Source organism: Odontesthes bonariensis, chromosome 24, assembly GCF_027942865.1.
Source record: "Odontesthes bonariensis isolate fOdoBon6 chromosome 24, fOdoBon6.hap1, whole genome shotgun sequence".
Taxonomy (NCBI): Eukaryota; Metazoa; Chordata; class Actinopteri; order Atheriniformes; family Atherinopsidae; genus Odontesthes; species Odontesthes bonariensis.
The window spans coordinates 18,982,704-19,002,270 of NC_134529.1; the positions used below are offsets into that span (position 1 = coordinate 18,982,704).

General features: G+C 43.8%; 2 protein-coding genes across 4 annotated transcripts; one reads left to right on the forward strand and one right to left on the reverse strand.

Annotated features, from left to right (window-relative positions):
• Positions 1-1,531: 1,531 nt before the first annotated feature.
• Positions 1,532-6,684, forward strand: naa30 (N-alpha-acetyltransferase 30, NatC catalytic subunit). Its single transcript, XM_075458818.1, has 4 exons — positions 1,532-2,589; positions 3,250-3,373; positions 3,637-3,692; positions 6,250-6,684. The coding sequence occupies exons 1-4, from the start codon at positions 1,744-1,746 to the stop codon at positions 6,385-6,387; spliced, it is 1,164 nt and encodes a 387-aa protein (XP_075314933.1). The 5' UTR covers positions 1,532-1,743; the 3' UTR covers positions 6,388-6,684.
• A 3,693-nt stretch (positions 6,685-10,377) lies between these two features.
• On the reverse strand, positions 10,378-19,414 carry armh4 (armadillo like helical domain containing 4). 3 transcript variants are annotated; one of them, XM_075459142.1, is made up of 8 exons: positions 19,014-19,414; positions 17,079-17,932; positions 15,465-15,860; positions 13,685-13,834; positions 13,368-13,526; positions 13,249-13,280; positions 12,826-12,960; positions 10,378-12,711 (listed from the first exon to the last, which is right to left on the reverse strand). In XM_075459142.1, exons 2-8 carry the CDS (start codon positions 17,908-17,910, stop codon positions 12,637-12,639), a joined length of 1,779 nt encoding a protein of 592 aa, XP_075315257.1. In that variant the 5' UTR covers positions 17,911-17,932; positions 19,014-19,414; the 3' UTR covers positions 10,378-12,636. The 3 variants fall into 3 exon arrangements, with proteins under 3 accessions (XP_075315257.1, XP_075315256.1, XP_075315255.1); XM_075459141.1 differs by having other exon boundaries at positions 12,811-12,960; positions 17,079-17,929; positions 19,014-19,413; XM_075459140.1 differs by having other exon boundaries at positions 12,811-12,960; positions 19,014-19,413.
• Between the last annotated feature and the right edge of the window lie 153 nt (positions 19,415-19,567).

A 19,567-nucleotide genomic window follows, 5' to 3' on the forward strand; every position in this document is an offset into this window, starting at 1 on the left:
CAACAGCTGATGATAGCGTGAAGCTTGAAGACCACATGCACTATATAATCCTGAAAATGGTGGCGTGGAAGTTTTTTTCAAATTTATTTATTTATTAAACATTTTTAACAAAATGTACAGAAACATGTGGCATGTATACACAAAGGTAAATCGGGTTGTACATGTTCAAGGCACACATAAGGTTATAAGATGAAAGAAGAAACCTCCAAAACTGTCAGGCATTAAACAGAGGAAAAAAACAAACAAACAAACAAAAAGAATAAAAAAAACACGAAGGGGCACTAATTCTCTTAAGTTAAGTTCAGTTCTTCACGGGCGTCAAGGAGCTGTATACTATTCTTGCTTTTCATCAATTTCAAGGCTCTTCATCAGCAGGCTTTTAAAGGTTGGAAAGTCAGGTTTTATGTTTCCCCATTTACAGAAGTGGATGAAGAATTTGGCATGGGTCAGCAGGTTGTTAAGTGTAAGGTCAGTTCTTCTGTCTCTGAGGGTGATTCCAAATATCATTTCCTCTCTTTTTAATGGATGGGGAAGGAAAAGTTTTGTTAAGATCCAGGCCTGAAAGTTATCCCAAAATGTTCCAGTGTTTACACAGTAGAAAAAGAGATGGTCCGTCGTTTCAATATCATTGTCACAAAAGGTACAGCTGTTAGTGTCGAAATTATATCTCTGTCTTAACAGTTCTCTGGACGGAAAAATGTTATTGAGAATTTTAAAATGTATTTCTTTTGCTTTTGGACTTAAGGGGTATTTAAGGTAAGCAGTTCTCCACTTGTTAACCTCTGAGTCAGAAAACAAGTTTAAAATGGAGTTTTTATTTGGTTGCGTAGGAAATATAAGATTAGTTAGATGCTGACGCATCCGTTTGTTATAGTTACTTTTATCCAAAAGGTTAACTCCATACATTTGAAGTGTGAGGTGGCGTGGAAGTGGCTGAATACCCCTGTCCATTTGAAAGCATGTGTTATAAACTTCTTCACACTCTGGGTGACGCTTCAATCCGATCTAATAGCGACATCTGCTGGAGAGGCTGCAGCATTGTTGTTACGAAAGGAAAGGGCTCAGCTTGGCGCCCTCTGCTGGTGAGAAAGTAGAAGGGTCAGTGTGCTAGAATGTGCTCTATGACCCTTTGGGTACGACTTAATCAATGACGTCGGTAGAAATTATAATACATACACAAATTTCGACGAATAGTCTATATTGCTTGCATAAAGTAAAAATATATCCCCTTAAACGTAAATCCACTTTAAAATTTTTGTTTTAGTGCCTTGTCTTTCTGGCATTTTTCTCATGAAAACCCTCCCCGGCATGTTTGCTCAGTATGTTCTTGTCCTTGAATGTGATCGCTTATGATGCATTCGAGTACAAAATACCGATAAACACCCATGTATACGGAAATAAAAAAAGTCATGTGGGGAAATCCCCATCATTTCAATATTAGTGGAATACAGCGATGAATTACATTAATCTGAGAAACTCCAACCATCACGCGTTTCACTACTGCCGTAAAACGTGTTTTTCTGTCGTAATGGCGTTGCGGCGGCGACACTTTGCGGCAGTAGGGAAATCGAGGAGAAAGCAGTGACAAACGTCGCCAGCGGATACGTTACCGCCTCGAAAAGCCCTCGGATTAATGCGATATTCGGCAACTTGTTTTTTATATTGACTGTAGATCCCCTCGCTTCGTTGATGAAATTGTGTTCAACGATTCCCAATCGTGAATCTCCACCTTAATGCAGTGGGATGGCCACAGTGCCGCCTGGGCCTAGTAGCGCACTGCCTGCATCCCCGGTTGAAATTCCTCCTTTCACCGGGGCTGGGAGAGCGGAGCCGGCTGAGGAAGACGGAGAACCGACCTGCCACGGGGAGGACTGTTTGCCCGACGGTACGGGGAAGAAGTCGCAGCCGGTAAGCGAGGTCAAAAGGTCGGTCAAGAAGAAGCAGAAAAACATGCTAGCGCGAGCTAGCCCGGCGGCGCTGCACCTCAAAATGCAAGCCCGAGAGCAGCAGCAGCTGAACGGCTTGGCCAGCCCCTCAGAGGACTCTGACAGCCACCAGCACGCAGGAAGCCTATCTGACAATCTCAGATCGTCCGTGGACAACTGTGACAGCAGCGGCAGCAGTGATGGGGCTGCGGCCGCTACAAACAATAATGAGAACCACTGCCAGCACGAAGGCCACGGCCCCTTCACCAAAAACGGCAGTCACTCACCTTTGATTAACAACAGTGTGAACGGGATGCCGGCTTTCACGAGAACTGAAGCGGCCCACGGAGGAGGGAAAGAGTTTGATCACACGCAGCCCCCAAGACCGCAGGGCAACGAGCAATCGGACGCTGACGGGCCCGGCGGTGAGGGGAGCCCCGGTGACCCGCAGCACCAGCCGCCGGCCGCGGAGCTGGCCCGACTCGACCTGAGCAGCTCCCCCGGCCGGGCGGAGGGGGAGAGCCACGACATCCGCTATGTCCGCTACGAGTCCGAGCTGCAGATGCCGTGGATCATGAGACTGATCACCAAGGACTTGTCTGAGCCTTATTCAATTTACACGTACAGGTACTTCATCCACAACTGGCCGCAGCTTTGCTTTCTGGTGAGTACAACACTGAAACCCATCAAATGAGGGATCAAATGAACCTCAAGCTATCTTTAACTTGGATCACTAACTTTGAAAAAGTGTGCTTTAGGTTGCGTAACTCTATTCGAGCTGGGCGTGGCTGCATACCCACTGCTCTTTATCAGCTGTCAGTGTGACTTACAGGCAGTCAGACACAGTGCTCATATCTGGTGGTGATAAACACACAAGCAGCACCTGGGTTTGGATTTTCTGCAGTTAACTGTCACCAACCCCACTTTTTTGTTGACTGTCAAAAGTGAAACTGACAAGACCACCTAATTCTGTGTTATCAGTGATATCAGTGTCTGGTTTGGTCATCTGCATGCAGCTATGTTGGAGCACGGAGACTTAGAAAACACTCATCTGATGTGCTTCGAGTACACGGTTCCATTTTGAGCCTCCTATGTCCAGTTAGGAAGCTCTTTGTTTATCTCTTGAGCCTCAAGGTTGCAAACTTCCCTGTCCCAGCTGTTCTGGAATGCCATAAGAGGAAGTACAATGAAATTTAAAGTTCAGGGGGTCATCTGAGGAAGTCAGCAGATCCGGCAGGATGACGGAGACTGTTGCTAGACTTTCTGCAGCCACCCATGCTGACACTGGAAGGACTTAACTTTTGGTTTTGTTTGTACGTCACAGGCCATGGTGGAGCAGGAGTGTGTCGGAGCTATCGTATGTAAGCTCGACATGCATAAGAAGATGTTTCGTCGTGGCTACATCGCCATGTTGGCCGTGGACTCGAAACACAGAAGGAAAAGCATCGGTGAGATCTCCCAAAGTCCCAATGTCCTAATAACAGATCCCTGCAGCCAGGTTCAGGGACATGGCCTTTTTTTTTGGTGCCGTCTATGAAACCAAGATCTCATTATGTAAATACACAGTGTAAATAAGCCATTCATAGCTCACTATCAGGCCCCCGAAGCAGAAACCGGAGGAAACAAACGTTATTTTTAAAGAAGTTTCGCTTAGTTTTCTCAGCTCAAGGCTCTGACTTCTTCTGTTGACTTTGTGGCTCTTTTGTTTCAGGTACTAATCTGGTGAAAAAGGCCATCTATGCCATGGTGGAGGGGGACTGTGATGAGGTAACTCGAACAGAGCGCAATCCATGTTTTACTGTTTATTCAAAGTTACAGTGTCAGAATATGAACATTGCATAATAAAACTGCCCCTGGGGAAAGTTGTATACATTATATCAGGGTTAAGTTTTCCTCCCCCGTCCTTCACTGGAACTTTAGTTTGATTGCCAGCACTCCTAAACTCCTACAGCTGCTGTTTCAGCCAGTCACGCACCCTCTCGGGTTTTTTGTAACCCGGTACGTGCTTATTTTGCATTTGAAGCCGGCCTCATGTTAGCAAAAGCCCGAGACGAGGCATTTTCAGCGCCTTGTTGCATCGATTCTTCCTTCAACAACACAAGATTTCAGCAGCTCAGCAGTTCAAGTACCCCCTTGTGTTTTTTTTCATTCCGTGACAATGTCATCAACATTTATGATGCCGTCCCGTAACCACCACCCCCCCCCCCCCCCCCGTAACCATCACAGATGCTTGTGTTTAAACTGTGTGCTGATTTTGAAAAAAAAAACAGCTACATGGTCCCTCCTCTCTTTCAGCCCAGAGGATTTGGCGGTCATGATTCCCAAAAATAACTCTATTTTCGGATTCGTCACACCTCGGGACCGCTTTTTCCACTTCGCCGCTGTCAGACTTAAATGAGCTTTAACTCTTAGGAGTTCTCAGGGTTTTCTGGACCTCGTTAGCGTGTTGGATTTTTAGATTTGCATTTGCGGTTGCGGCGTCAGATTGTGACAGATGGTCCCTGAGCCACTTCTACAGAATCGCGTTGGTTTATAATGCAGCGCTTCCTCGGCGTCCCGAGGTCTTTCTTGTCTGCCTCGACTCTCATCCACAGAGATCCTCTGAGTCTTTTTAATGATATAATGAATCGCAGATGATGAAACCCCTGAGTTCTTCTCCTAATCACATTACTGACGGGTTGCCAGTTAAACTTATTAGTTATGAGATGCTTGAGCAGGTGGTGTCCTTGCTTTGCACCACTTTTGTCTTGTTGCTTTGCCCCATTTATTTAGGAACATCTTGATGACGCCACATGCAGAATGGGTCAAGCCAGCAGCATTCCGACTGAAGGGCGGCTGCACAGCCTCCTGCACTAAATCTGCCCCTAACTGCATATAAAACCTGCCTTGAACTCGCCAAATATAAAGCCCTTCTCCCAACTGCAGGGCTGCAAAATAATGGATCATCTGTTTAAAACACTTCAGAAAGGGATTGCTCTGGAAGTGTCTGGGTGTCTTTTGTGCCTTAAAGATACATTGTTGGCTTTACATGCTATTTCTGATCTTGTACAAGACCCATCTCACTTTCAACTTGTTAAGATGACCAGTGAGCGAACTGCAAATGAATCGTGTAGATCAGTGATATTCACTATTTTTTTCACAAGAGCCACATTGGCAGAGCAAAATCAAGGGAAGAGCCACTTTTACAATAACATACTAAGTCCCCTTTTGCAAATATGCATTTCTACATATAAAACATCCCAAAAAAACAACACAGCCAATACATTTTCAATTCAGACCATATTTCCCTTAATACTGGGATGATTTGAAGCTGGCATGCATGTCCTCGACTTTCTTCATGTTGTATTTATAGTTTGTTGTTGTAATCATAGTGAGACATTCCAGATGAGCATGGTTTTTGTGCTGGTTTTTGCCCTCTTAATTAAAAACCGATCCATTGTGCCTGCATCTCGCGGTACACCCGACGTTTGCCTGCTCGTCCCCTCTCTGGCGTCTTCATGCTGATTTTCGTTTGGTTTTTGTGCTGGTTTTTGCCCTTTTGTAATTAAAAACCGATCTATTGTGCCTGCATCTCGCGCTGGCTAAAGGAGCTAGCTTGCACTGCGGTCAAGTGCAAGGTGGTTTAAGCGGGCTGCGTTGCCAGGTTTAACGGTGCCCCCTTTGGGAAACACCATTAAAGGTGGGGTATGAGATGTTTTCTGGAGCATTTTTTATCATATTGTCTGAAAACCTCCTCACGACCCCATTGCACCCACTAAAATAGAATGTTTGGGGGAAAAAAATATATATTTTAGTCCATTGTAGAGGGTGTAGCAAGAGGAAATGTCTGCCCAATAGAAGTAATGATGAGAGTTATTTCTATTGGATTCTGACATGCCAATCAACCGTCAGCCCCCCTCACCCCTCCGCGTTCACAGAGTCGTGACTCGTTCATGTGTTTTGAAGGCGTAGTTTCGAGGGGTGGACTGAAGGGAGAGGCAAGGTTGTGTATTTTCAAAAATATAGCTTGCAGGAACTGTTTTTCCCAGATCTCAGACCCCACCTTTAAGCCTTAATTAATACTTAATAAAAATACTTAATACTACAAAAACGCAAACTTAATAAAAATACTTAATACTGTACAGTATTCGCTGTATGTTATTTGAAAAAATGTTTTGTTATTGTTACCATATTGTTATAAACTACTATGGGAGTGCGAGCCACCAATTAAAGCTTGAGGAGCCGCATGTGTAGATGATAAGTTCGTAAACTTCCCAGTGTTTACAGAAACCCGTCTGCACACTGACACGCTTCCCTTGTGCCCCCCCCCCCCCCCCCCTCTCAGGTTGTGCTGGAGACGGAGATCACCAACAAATCGGCCCTGAAGCTGTACGAGAACTTGGGTTTTGTCAGAGACAAGCGGCTGTTCAGATACTACCTGAACGGAGTGGACGCGCTGCGGCTCAAACTGTGGCTCCGCTAGAGGAAAGCAGAAGGGACGGGGGGAGGTCGGGACAGCAGGAGCTGTTCACCTCTGACACTATCAGCTCAACAGCCTCAGCTCTGCCCTGGTCATTTTGCTCTTATTCTCACAAACGCACACACGCACACACACACATACACCTGTGTTCAAACGCGAGGAGTATGCACATAGGTATGCATAGACACAGGCACACGCTGTCGTTTTCTCCCCGACCTCTGAACAACTGTTGTTTAGGCAGAAATAGAAACGCCGTCAGACGCTTTCACGGAGGGGGCTCCTGATTCTTTGAGTGACGAGGAGGGGGCGGGGGCGGGGGTGGGGTGGGGTGGAGAGGAGAGGAGAGGGCGGTCTCTGGGATGACCGCGCTTTGGCGTGAGATGTGAGGAATGCGCATCCGAACCCAAGAGGACAAAGGCGCCACAACAACTGCGTCCTGCAGAACACAGGACAGAACAGACTTGGAGGAAGAAAAAAAACAACTCACAGGATGTGCGGCCGCGAACACCGACTGGGAAGAAAATATTTGTGGAGTTTATTTTTGTGTTTCTTTTTTAAAGCTTGTTAGTTGGGAGGGGGGTGGGGGGGGGGCTATAGTATGACTGTATGTATGTTTGTACCGCCTCATTTTTTGTTAAATGTTTTCGGACCGTATGCGGTGTGCAAGCGCACCTGTTTGTGTGACTGCGTTGGCTTGCTTTGCCCACTGTTTGTTTGTGTTTCCCCCATTCTGTCCGCCGGGTGCAGCGCTTCCCTGCCTCACCCCCCCCCCCCCCCATCACCCGCCTCAGCCCCCAGGACTGAAAACCGTAAAAGGTATGCATGCGTGTGTTTCAATGCGAGCGCGGGAGTAAGAGGCGCGTGGAATCGACCCCCGTCTGAGTGGAACCCCCTCGGTGTGGCAGGAGCAGCTGATCGAAACAAATCACTCCATTATCGCCTCAAACTTTGCCCACATTGTGGATCTGCCGTCATCACCCCCTCTGCTGTGTCTTTCATTAAATCTCTCCTCATTGAACCCTCTCAGGGTGTGGTTGAGGGGTTGTTTAGTTTTTTTTCCCCACATCCGATCTTGTTTTAATCAAATGCACTGCCAGCCTCTGCACCGCCCCCCCCCCCCCCCCCCCACAAGAAAAGGAGAAGCTGTCGTCTTTTTAAAGAGACTCCTTGCCAACGATGGTGTGTTCAGATCTCTCCAAGCCATCCGTGTTTACTCATTCACACCATCAGTCCAATCCTGTGCATTGCGAGTGCCACTAAATCCATCAGCACTAACGGTGCTCTGCCCGCTGACGGGCGACACCTCTGGTGGTCCGCCTCGAGGCAAAAGTGTTAAATATGCTGGATTCCTGTTTGAGTATGCTGTGTGTGTGTGTGTGTGTGTGTGTGTGTGTGTGTGTGTGTGTTTATCTCTTGATATAAAAGAAAAAAGGAAACTAGAGAAGAATCCTGAGCAGATTATGAATCTTTCTTTTGCTTTGCTTTCAGTTTCTGTAGGTCTGTCTCCTATACACCTGTGTAACCTCGTGCTGCTCATGAGCAGCTGAGTCCACGGTGCACTTCCTGGGTGCGCTACCTAACTCAATACACAACCAACCTCGCTAACGTTCTGAGTCTCCCTCACGGAGCTCGTCTCGCACGCACTCGGATGTTCCAGTACGCACCAATTGGAAAATTGCTTCAGCTGCTTTTTTTTTTTTTAAATTTCTTTATTTTCAGTTAAAAAAAAAATGAACAAAAGTCAAATGCACTTCTATGAAAATTGCTGCAGTGTGTATGAGTAAATGTGAGTGTGTTCTTCTGTTCTGACAGTGGTGTGGGTCTGTTCTGTTGGACTCCCGTTTTCTCTTCTTTCAGAGGAAAATCGGAGCATTCGCAGTGCTGCTGTTTGTTCTGGCCCGTAAAGGACAACAGGACTTGTTACCTGCAAGGAAGGAACAAGTGCACGCGTGCAATTTTAGTGTTTCAGGATACGACCAACAGCTCAAGGTTGTAGTCATGGCAGGAAAGAGATTGGCGTTGACCGTCCAAGGGAAAGTAAGTGGAATTTGATCGCGAATGAGAAAACCCAACGCATTGCAGGTTGTCGGTGCAAATTCCGCCTCCTTCTTACACCTCAGATCGCGTGGTTGGAATTTGTCGAGCTTTTGTCTCCCGATACTCAAAGCACTGCAAGGCACCGCCGTGCGACACTACTGAAAATCTGCGACACGAATTATCAGCAAAACAAATGTTCTCATTAACCAGAAGCTATCATAGTTTTAGGATGGACGACACTACAAGCCCTTTGCGCATGTTGTGAGGTTATGTCTGCCTTCCGCCGATATGCTAGGAGCCAAGGCCTGGAAGAGAAAGAGGATGATAACAGAGCTGCCACCCTGTCGATGTAAGTTTCTGTGTGCATTTGGAGCAATGGATCAGATACTTCTTTTCCTTTATTTTGAGTGTTCTATTCATTGATTATATATGAGAGTATTTTGTTTTTCTTTTTTCTTTTTGTAAATCACGTGTTGGGTTGGGGCCGGCTTGGGTTGATTTATCAGATTAGTTGTTTTTGGGCTTTTGTTTTATCTTTAATTTCTGTGCTACTTTAACCCATCCAGATGTGTGGTGAGACCGATGAGCAAATGAAAAGAGTCTGAACCCTGAACACCAACTGGCATCTTTGCTGCTCGTCAGACACTATTTAGAATGTTTTTTTTGTTTTTGTTTTTTTTATTATAGCCCTATTCAAATTCTTCCTGGTTCATTCTGGAGGTTTTAATCTTCTGTCCCTGTGTTGAACACATTTCCCTCCCTCCCTCCCTCCCTCCCTTTGTGTTCTCTCACTGTTTGGGTCTTTCTGGGTAGTTTTTTTTAAAAACGCTGACCACTGATGAGAGGAAGATTTAGCTTAATTTCTCAACCTATATCACTCTTTCAAACCAGTTGTCAGTGAGAGCAGATGTTTTAGATTTTGAAGGAAATGGGCCTGTGGGCAGTTCCATGAGGTTTATGGGCATTACAGTCGGGCACAGGGAGCAAAGGGGCTTCTTGAACATCACAGACTGAAGGGCTTTGTCATCTTTCATAGCCATGGCTTCTGGTATTGTGTATGTCACCCACTTTTCTAGAGCGACGACTCCTCTGCAGTTTGAATCAGTTTCACCATGACATGTCAGTTCAGTGTTCACAGATGTCAGAAGAAGTTTATTTCCTCATCCTGGATGTCGGCTGTGTTATCCTCACCTAGGGCAACTGCCATCCTACATTTAGGGCTTACAAATTCCCTGCAGAAACTGGCGCATCACTCAGATTTCTATTGGCAGTGCCACAAAATGCTCCCACAACACAACCATCCCAACACTTTCTGCAGTCTTTCTGGGGTGGGAAGCACCGCCTCCGCCAAGATTCATGAAGCGGGGAAAAAGGGAGAGCAAAAGGTTGTTGTTTTTTTGCATGGCTGTGTCCCTCTACCCCGTCCCATCTCTTGATTTTGATCTGGAAATGTCAGATAGCTTTTATTTAATGTGGAAAAATAACACAGAAATAAATTATTTGATTTTTTTTTTTTTTTTTTTTCTTTTTTTTTTTTTCTTTTCTTTTTTCTTTTTCTTTTTATGCTGTAAAACTGGGTTGTTGTGTCTGCTGTTTGGAGTGGATTAAAAACAAAAGAACAATTTACACTTATGATGTATCATAAGAAAGAGTCAAAATTAGACATCCAGATCCACAGTTTATTTGATCACAGTCTGTTTATTGTCTACACAAAGAGACCAGAAGAAGTGTCCACTGTTTTAAATCGCACTCACCTTAACAGTATTATTGCATATAGACAGGCGTTGGTAAAGTAAGCATTTCAGATGGGTGATGAAGTGACAAAATAACATTTCTTTTTAAACAGAAGACACCTTGATGCAACATTGGCCACAAATAACTAGAAATTGTCTTTGCTTCGTGAAAAGAAGTTATTTAATATGAATCTTCTCTTCTGCTGGTCCAGAAAGAAGGCGATTCTTTTTTTTTTTTTTTTTTTTTTTTTTTTTTTTTTTAAATAAAAATCTTTAATCATCTCTCCAAAAGTCAAAAACTTAATCGGACTACAACTCATTGTATCTGAGCTATGTGGCATTCAGGGACAAAAAAAAATGTTGAGCAAACTTATCCTTTATCTGCGCTTGTTGAAGGCAGATTAGCACACACAACACACATTTTTACAAGTTTTTATTCCTTAAAATTGGTGATTTGTCAAAACTAGGAACCTTTGCTTCACTGTCCTCAGTGTGTCTTTCCTGCCAACAGAAGCACATCATTCATTAAAAAAAAAACTTAGACTTAGGTCATGCACTTAGAAAAAAGTAAGATTGCAAGTGGAAATGAGTTCATATCAGAGTTATATTGTACATCAGAATATGTTTTATGTTACATACTTTTATAGGATGATGGTATTTTGTATGTGTTTCACAGCAACTTCTATGAACAAAAGACTGAATAAAACATTTGCATCTCCATTAATTTTACATTTAAACCAGTCATTAGTTCAATTGAATCATTATGGAACAGTTTGTAAAGGATTTTGATATCTTAGTTTGAATGATCGTAGCATTTGGGGGGCACAAATAGCTGATTCACATCTTTTAAGATGGAAAACCTAATAATCACAATTAAATCAGTTAAATGTGAAGTTAACTGTAATGCTAATTTATAAGATGCAGTGTAACCAGTGCAAGCTCCAGGAATTTTCTACTGTTGGCCTTAATGGTGTCCCACACATACCACACCAAAAGACCTATTCCATTTAAAAAAAATTTTTTTTTTTGGAGAAAAAATAAATAAAGGGAGATCATTACTTTTAGCAGATTGTGCCCATTTTGATAGCTTTTGACACTTTATGCTAGGTGCTAGCATAGCTCCCTGTCTTTATGCTAGCCGCCTGGGAGCTAGCATAAAGCTACTGATATTTTGCTCCAACTCACATATATCTAAAAATAAATAAATAAAAGCAAAGAAGGGTATTTCCAAAAATTACTCCTTTAAATATCTTCAGTGTCCAGCAAGAAAAAAAATATTTACACTAGTTTGCTTAAATCTAAATTCAAGTCAGCTTTATTTAAATGCTATATACACGTTAGCCTAAAATTATTCATTCTGATGATAATTTTAGATAATTAGTTAATTTAAGAGTTGACAAAAAAGTTTGTTGTGCCTCAAAATCGCTCAAGTGACAAGATTTAAAAATGTTAGTGACGAATTCGTTCCTATAAAAATATTTAAATATTAATCATACTATTTCACTGTAATATCCAGCGAAGCATTTACTATTACTATCATAACCAAACAGTAGGTATGTGAAGTCTCTACTTGGATATTGAGACTACCCCTGTTTCTGCCATATTGTTAGGCCTTTGAGGTTGGCTGTTGACAGGCTACCCATCACTTTGGCCTTTCAGATTTAGGGTGTAATTTAGGTCTGGACTCTGACAGCGGCACTCCAAAATCTTCATATTTTTCTCCGTCACCACTTTCCTGACAACTTCAGAAGTATATCTCAGATTATTTTCTTGATGAATGGGTCATTGCTGCCAAATGCCAAAGGATTCTGATTTCAGCAATCCTCTTTTTCTAAGGAACGCTGAAGGTCCAAAGATCAACATCAAAGCCATCCAAGTGAATCTGAGCATTTCTGATTACAATATTTCAAGTCGGCCATTGTAGCAGTCGAGCATAAGGCTCGTGTCTGTTGACTGGCTGCTGATCAAGGAGGGCTCGTTTTCCCCAAGAGTGGGGTGCAAAGACCCAATCTCCAAACACTTGGTGTGGGGCAATATTGGACAATGATCAGAAACATGCAAAAGTGGTCAGGAAGTTATTTGCAAATGACAAAGAAAGAGTATGAATAACTTTAAATATAATATCTGACTAAATGTATTATTAACATCTATAATGTTATTTCCTTCCTTTGTCACTTGTGTGTGTTATTAATTGACAGAAAACCTACTGGTTCTCACTCTCCATACCGCCCTGCCAAGCTAGCATCACCTGACAACATTTAGAAAAGTGCTCACTCTTACAAAGGGGGGTTTGGTATAAAGCTAACCTGTGTGCAGCCTTTCCAAACTGTACCCTCCACTCTGATACTTTCTCTGGATCAGATTAGTCATACCCAGGCAGGATAGGGTGATTAGAGATGCAGTAGTCATAGCGATGGGGATTTTTTTCTGCAGGCCTCCATTACATGAGGGCCACCAAAAAGAGAAAACCAAAAAGCCGACCTCAGAATTCATCCTCAGAGCTGTCAGCGAGCAGCATGGCTTGATCCTGACGGCTGGTGCTGGGTTCCCGTGGTTGCTGTAGGAGGAGACGTAAACTTAATGTTGAACTTGATGCTGTATGAACCATTTGATTGATTGAGACTGATCTGGAATAACACGTGATTAGGATATTGACCTCTGGCTGCCTGACCTTCCTCCTCTGATGTTTGAAGCTGTTCTTCCTTTTGCGGTGAATCATCCTAATGCTGTAGAGGGCGCCAACAATCAGCAGGGCCCCTGTAATACCGATGCCTACAGGGGCCAACATGCCCGACACGTAACCGGCCTGCCGAAGGTGAAGACACAGAAGTTGAAGCACAGTAGAATTGTAACTATGTTTTGTTTACATGAAGTCTACTCCCAAATCAAAATTAAATAAAATTTCTATGGATGAAAAGAAATTACCCAAAGAAACTTTTAATGTAGATTACAAGCGGAATTTCTGTTATTTTACTGTATTTTTCATGGAAAGTATGAGCTCATTGCATGGTACTCTCTGACTTGCGTTCCCTGTCTGTGCCATAAGTGACATATGTAGATATATATATATGTGTACAACAGGGGGCAGTCTTACCTTTTCTCTAATCAGCTCTACCCAGCTGCGCACTGAAAGAAAAGGGTAGTAGATTTAGCTGGGCAACATACATAAGGACTGCGATGTTGTACTGAATAGATGTTCACATGTGCTCGTACTCAGGCCCTGGTTGCGTTGAACCCAGACAGGAGGTGGAGGGATTAGACTGTACGATGGCTTTGTTGAGCATTTCACAGGCTTTTCTGTCAGATTTTCTTCACTCTCTTCTTCCACCGATTCCTCTGAGTTCTCATCGTCCTCATCCTCATCTGGCTCCTCTGTGGAAAGGAAGGAAAACTTTATTTGCTCTGCAGATACAAAGGATGGGACATCTACTTCCGGGTTTTAGTGGGACTGTTCCCCAAAATGTTATTGTTGTGAATCACATATGAGAAAAGATGTGCTGTTATGCAAGTGGTGAAAAAGCCCATCTTACCCTCAGACTCCATCTCCTCTAACCCTGATCTGGATTTGTGCGGGAGCTGATGGGTTGCCATGGTTACTGTAGTCATAGCATGCTGGAGGGATGAGAGTGAGGGGCCAGTCGAGGGCATGTTCTCTACAGGGCTTGATGTCCTCAAGGCATCTACGTGTTAAAGATCATATAGGATAAGGAGAAAGCAGGAGTGTTTCATACAGTGTATCCATAACTGCATCCTACGACCTACAGTAATTTGAATTTCTGTCACACTGTTAGGTGGGATATGTGTGTTTTCACTATGTCTGCAGTGCTCAGGTCAGTACGTGTGAAAAACCTATTTGCAGGGACAATTTGTCATCTATCACACCGAACGTTTAGTCTCATGTAGAATGAATGCCACGTTCACCCTTAGCCACAAGTGAAGGAAAACAGAAACTGTTTTTAAAAATGTTTGCAAAAAAGTCTTTAGCCGTCCTGCATTTTTTTATACAATATATTGCCAGGAAAACGTGGAGAAAAGGGGGAAGAAATTTCTTGAAAAATGTATCTGAGGCAAAAACAGAGTTTGTACAATTGTAACCTGCTTGAAGGTCAATATTTAGTATGAGTGTCTTCATTTTTCAACACAATCAGAACTTTCTGAGACAAGCTTTCTTGATATTTCTATAAGTAGTGTTCAGGAATAGTTCTTCTGTCACACCTCATCCTTTTCTCCCTGTTTCCCTTTTTTTTTAAGAATGGCTTCTTGACAGACATCCTTCCATGGAAACCATTTCTGATGGGGCTTGAGTGAATGGTTGTTGGATCAACTGAAGGTTCAGATGCATCACAAGTTTATGCTTTGCTTTTTATCTGTCAAACTGGGTTATCTTTGGCATTTTTCCTAGGTGTGCCATAAGAAATGGGGGAAAAAATACCTGTTTTTGCAACAGGCTGATAGTATCAGTGCCAAAAGATTGGTTCTTTGCTAAGTTGTCCTTCATGTGTAGACACAACACTGGTTCATCCCCTGAGTTAACTGCCTTTTTAATGCTTAAATGAGTCTTTGGTCAGTGTTAAAGGGCAGGAAAAGAAAACATATTCCTGTGAAAATAGCCAGGTGCAGGGACAAGAGTGAAAATGACTGAAAAAGCAGCCAATGTTTAAAAGACCTTCAGAAGGGCTCGAGACCTATTGCTCAAGAACAGTTTTTTAACTTTAACATCCATCTACATTTAAATGTAAAGCCCATTTTTCACGAACTATACCCTGTCTTATCAAAGATTAGTGGAAGTGAACCTGCCTGAGCCATTTGTCAAACTTGGTTTAGGTATGTAATGCTAAAAGAAAATGTGCGTTAAGACATTACTTTTTCAAAATTTCTTTCTTTTATCATAAAGTGTCACCCCAACCATTTGTGAAAAAAGCCTGGATTGTTCTTATTATTGCTCCAAGGAAATGAAAAAATCCAAAGACACATTTTTCCGTTGCTTCTTCTCAGTACGGACCTTAAAGGGTTAAAAAGATTGCAAGAAAGTTAAGCTGCTTGAAAACTAAATATAAAGAAATAAGGGGTAGCTCAAAATGTTTGCACGGGGCTACAGAAATATCAGAAATTATTATTTCCTAATCTTGAAGTTATCCAGCACAATGCAAAACAATAAGCAACAAGTTTCTTGTACTCTGGTGAAGTATTAGTATACTATTTAGTATTATGATCCTTATTATAGTAAATGTTAGGCAGTTGCATGATTCCATATAGCATCATGTTGTCTTTGAGATTTATTCATCCATACTACCAGATCCTCACTGTCACCTTTCTCCGGACGATCCTTTGGCTGAGTTTCAACTTGCCGCTGTGACACAGACGGACCTGCAGCGCTGATTGGCTCCAGGAGCTCGGCACCGGATGTCTGCCAAGGTGACGTCCAGTCTGGCAGGAGGATGGGAGGGTTGTGTGAGGGACCATTGCTGTCAGTCTCATCTGTGACCAGCTGGTCCAGGTCCACCTCTGACAGAGGCAGGCCTCCGGTCGCTATGGCAACAGGAGGCTGGGTGCTGCCTGGCACCTGAGTGACCACCATCGCAACTGCTGCGGCTGCTCCCTCCTCAGCTGTGACATCCTCAAAAGGCTCAAAGATGAGAGGTAGCGCCTCTGATGACATGGTGGCCTCTGTGGCTTCATCTTCAGACAGCGGGGCGGCTGTGTCTGCTGGAGTTTGGGTCAACGCAAGCACAGAGATGCAACACAGGTCACCATATGCAGCATGAGAATTCAATTTTCAAAGAGCAGATTGGAACATTCTGTGAAATACCACTAGAGCATGCTAGATTCACTAATGTGACAAAACTGGGGCAAATAAATGATGGCAAGTGAGGATCTTGCCATCTCAACTCCTCTTGCAGCTGAAATGAAAAATGTATGTTTTCCACTGGAAAGCGGAAATTGTATGCGACAAGTATTGTAGCTCATTTGGTATTTATAACAGAATCCAGCCTATTTAAAACAGATACTCTCTTGTGCGTGCAGCTTATCAATTAGAAATACTTCGCACCGAGGCTCAGAGAGAGTGCAAATCAAACGGCAGAAAAGAGTCTACTCTCTGGAGAATAGACCAGTACAGAGGGAACTCTCACAAGAGAAACTGTTACTGTATTGGCTTTATTCCAAAGCATCTCTAAAGTCGGTTGAAAAATGCCTATGTGAACCACCATCCTTTTTACGTAATACCATTTTGGGAATCGAGGCACTTTGTCAGCTTCATATCCTATTTGGAGAAAGCCTCATCAAATAGCCAATCCCCATATGTACACATATTGGCTCAGACAGATTGCTTTAATCCATTTCCCTCTCCTGACTTGCTGAATAATAACCTGCCTGGCTCTCTACAAAAGCCTGGATGGGGGAGTGTGAAAGGTGGGGAAGAAGGAGAGGAGGTTAGGGGGTATATAGATAGAGAGAGGTGGGTGTTGAATCCTCCAAAGACTTGTATAACAAACCCTGCCACCAGCCCTCTCCTGGCTGTTGTGATGTTCTCTCTTTTCTAACTTGAGTCAGGAATAGAAAGTAATTAGACTGCCACTGGTCCCAGCTGGGGTTCAAAGTGGAGCGTGGAAAAGCAGGCGGCCTTCTGTGCAAATCATCAAAGGCAATCTCTGCCTCGAGGCATGTCGTTTTCATTTCTGCCGCGTTTTTTAATGAAGCCTCCTGGAGCTCTGCAAAATTTCAGCAAGCTGGAAAATAAAGCTTTGGTGATGGTGGCTGCAGACATTTACCTTGATCTACTTTAAAGGGATTCTGGGATTCTGGATTTTGCAGCTTGCAATTAAAGACCAATAAAGGAGTGGGAAATGTTTCACCCCGATAAATGCTGTGCATGTCCTTATTCCCCTTAAGTTTTGCCATGCATCTTTAACTTTTCAGGCTTACCTCCAGCTGGTCTTGCCGCCTCTGTCCACAAACTTTCCAGGCCATCCTCTCTGGGCATCAGATTTGGTGCAATGTCAGGCAAAATAGGATCCGACAGAGAGGATGTTGTAGCTCCATCGCGACCCCAAATTGTCAGAGGCGTGGAGGTCCGAGAGGTGGCAAACATCAAGGGAGGGATGGCTGTGTGGGAGGTCAGTTTCTGGGTCCAGAGGGAAGTGTATGGATCTGGAGCATCTGATGGAAAGCTTGTCTCTGGGTCTTCATTCTGGATTATCCTGTCTGCCCCACCATCATTACTCTTTTGGCTGAATGAGGAGTCGATCTGCGATGTCAATGTCGTGGAGGCAAAAAATCTCTCTGCTGTCCATTTAGGTGTACTCATGTCAACATCCATCTGCTCTCTTCCACCTGTAGGACTCAAAGGCTCGGCATCGACAGGTGTGTCCTCCTTTTTACTGTCTGGATCTGCCATCTCAGGCGAGCTCTCAATCTTCTTTACCTCGCTCCTTTGGCGCCGTGCCTCTCCACCAGTCTTGCTTGGCCCAAATCTTCCACCATAGCTGTCCCCATTTGCTGTCTGCGTCACTGAATCTATCCCCTTGGGTCCTCTATGTGGGCCAGTCCCTCCTTCTGCACCCACGCTCAGTGTGAAGCCGGTGGCGAGCTCTTTATCTGAGGGTATGGACTCTGTATCGATGGTGTGTGTTGACTCAGGAGTTGCCGCTGAGCTGTCTTGTGTGTGGTTGAAGTTTGGGAGATAAACAGGGGCTCCACAGACACAGAGACAGGTCCCAGCCAAGAGGAGGCGGCGGAACGGCCACGACATCAGCATCTCTGTCTTGTCTCAGTGCCTGCTGACAGTGGACGTAAATGATAAACGCTAACAGGCTTAGCAGAGGTGTGAACAATCCCTGCCTCCAACTTCTACGCTGTGTCACCCAGCAGACATGTGGACACAGAGACAACACAGGGGTGGCAGTGAAAGGCAAATGGGAGACAAGGCACTACACCTCAAAGGGTCAGAATGCAATGGGAATTTCATCTAGGCTTTCGAGCATGTGATAACCAAAGAGAACAGGATTAACTGAGCGTTCCTGCCTGCCTTGGCTGTGATGCTGTAGGAGCAACGTTGAAATTCGGATGAAATTCCCTTTCATCTGAGACTCTTCTGTTCATTTTGTGTGTGCATAGGGAAAGGTAGGACACACACGCTCTCTAAAAAGAGGTACACACATAGATAAAGAAAGAGAAAGGAAATCTGACACAGCAATCCTCAGCACCCCTTCCCTTCGACTATAAATAGCAGTGGGTTTTCTATCCTCTGGGATCCTTTGAAAAGGCTTTGTGAATTATAAATCTGTGCATTCCACGGATCTCCGGCTATTAAAAATAAAACGTGACCAAATGCAACCCGAAATAAAAAAGCAATCTGTCTCATTCTTTGCTGTATATAACATATTGATACCCCCCCACCCCCCACCCATAGCTATTGTTAATTCTCTGCAGCTGAAAACAAAACAGGCGTCTGATAATGACAGGTTGACACCCTTCTATAGAGTCAGACAAGCGTCTGAGAAAAATCATCCCCCTTCCGCGGATGCACTGTGTGCACTCTGGATGCACAGTGTTGTAACATAATCCACTTTTCTGCGTTTGCAAACCTCCTTATGATCAATACACCAGAGTGCACATGCAGTCCACCACCTGGCAGCTTAACCGCGCCAGCTTTTGGACTGTAAACAAATTCACACTGCGGTGTTGAGTCACATTTCTCAAATATGACAACACAGAATCACCGTACCGGAGCTATTAATAGCCCTTTAAAACCTATAACGCATCCCTTAAACGGCATCACCCATCTCATTCTGGCATCGACAGCGCGATTCGCATAGGGTAGCAATTAAAGTCGCGTATAACTAGAAATAAAACATTTACCTTTAAGGGTTCATGCCGAATTTCTTTGCATGAGGACACAGATCTTCTCTTGTTGTGTGCAGAAATGCAGAAAGACAAAAAAAAAAGAAACCCGCCAGTCTCACGAATGTATAGCCTTAATTCAAGGTGGTCTAGCATGGAAATGAAGCTGTAGGAGAGGCTTGTTGTTTTGCAGCTGAGCGTCACTGACTGAAAACCAGTCTTCCGTATGTGTGTCCGCCTGTTTCTGAAGTGCTGCCACCAAATGCTTCGAACCTGCAAGATGCTTCAGCCTCTATGATGCACGTCAGTTCCTTTCAAGTGCATATTTTCCTTCTCTTGTTGGGATTCTTCATCTCCACTACCTCCTTCTGTGAGCCATTTGTACCTCTCTTGTCCTGCCGGGCCATATGAGGCGGCTGGTAGTGCTGAATGGACAGTTCCTTCACCTCAACTTAAAGGTTGTGTACTCCTCACAGAACACCTAGTCTAATTCATCTCATTTACCAAGAAAGGAATCTTACATTAAAAGTTAAAAATTGAATGTATTTTCTAAATTAGTCTACTTCTATTCA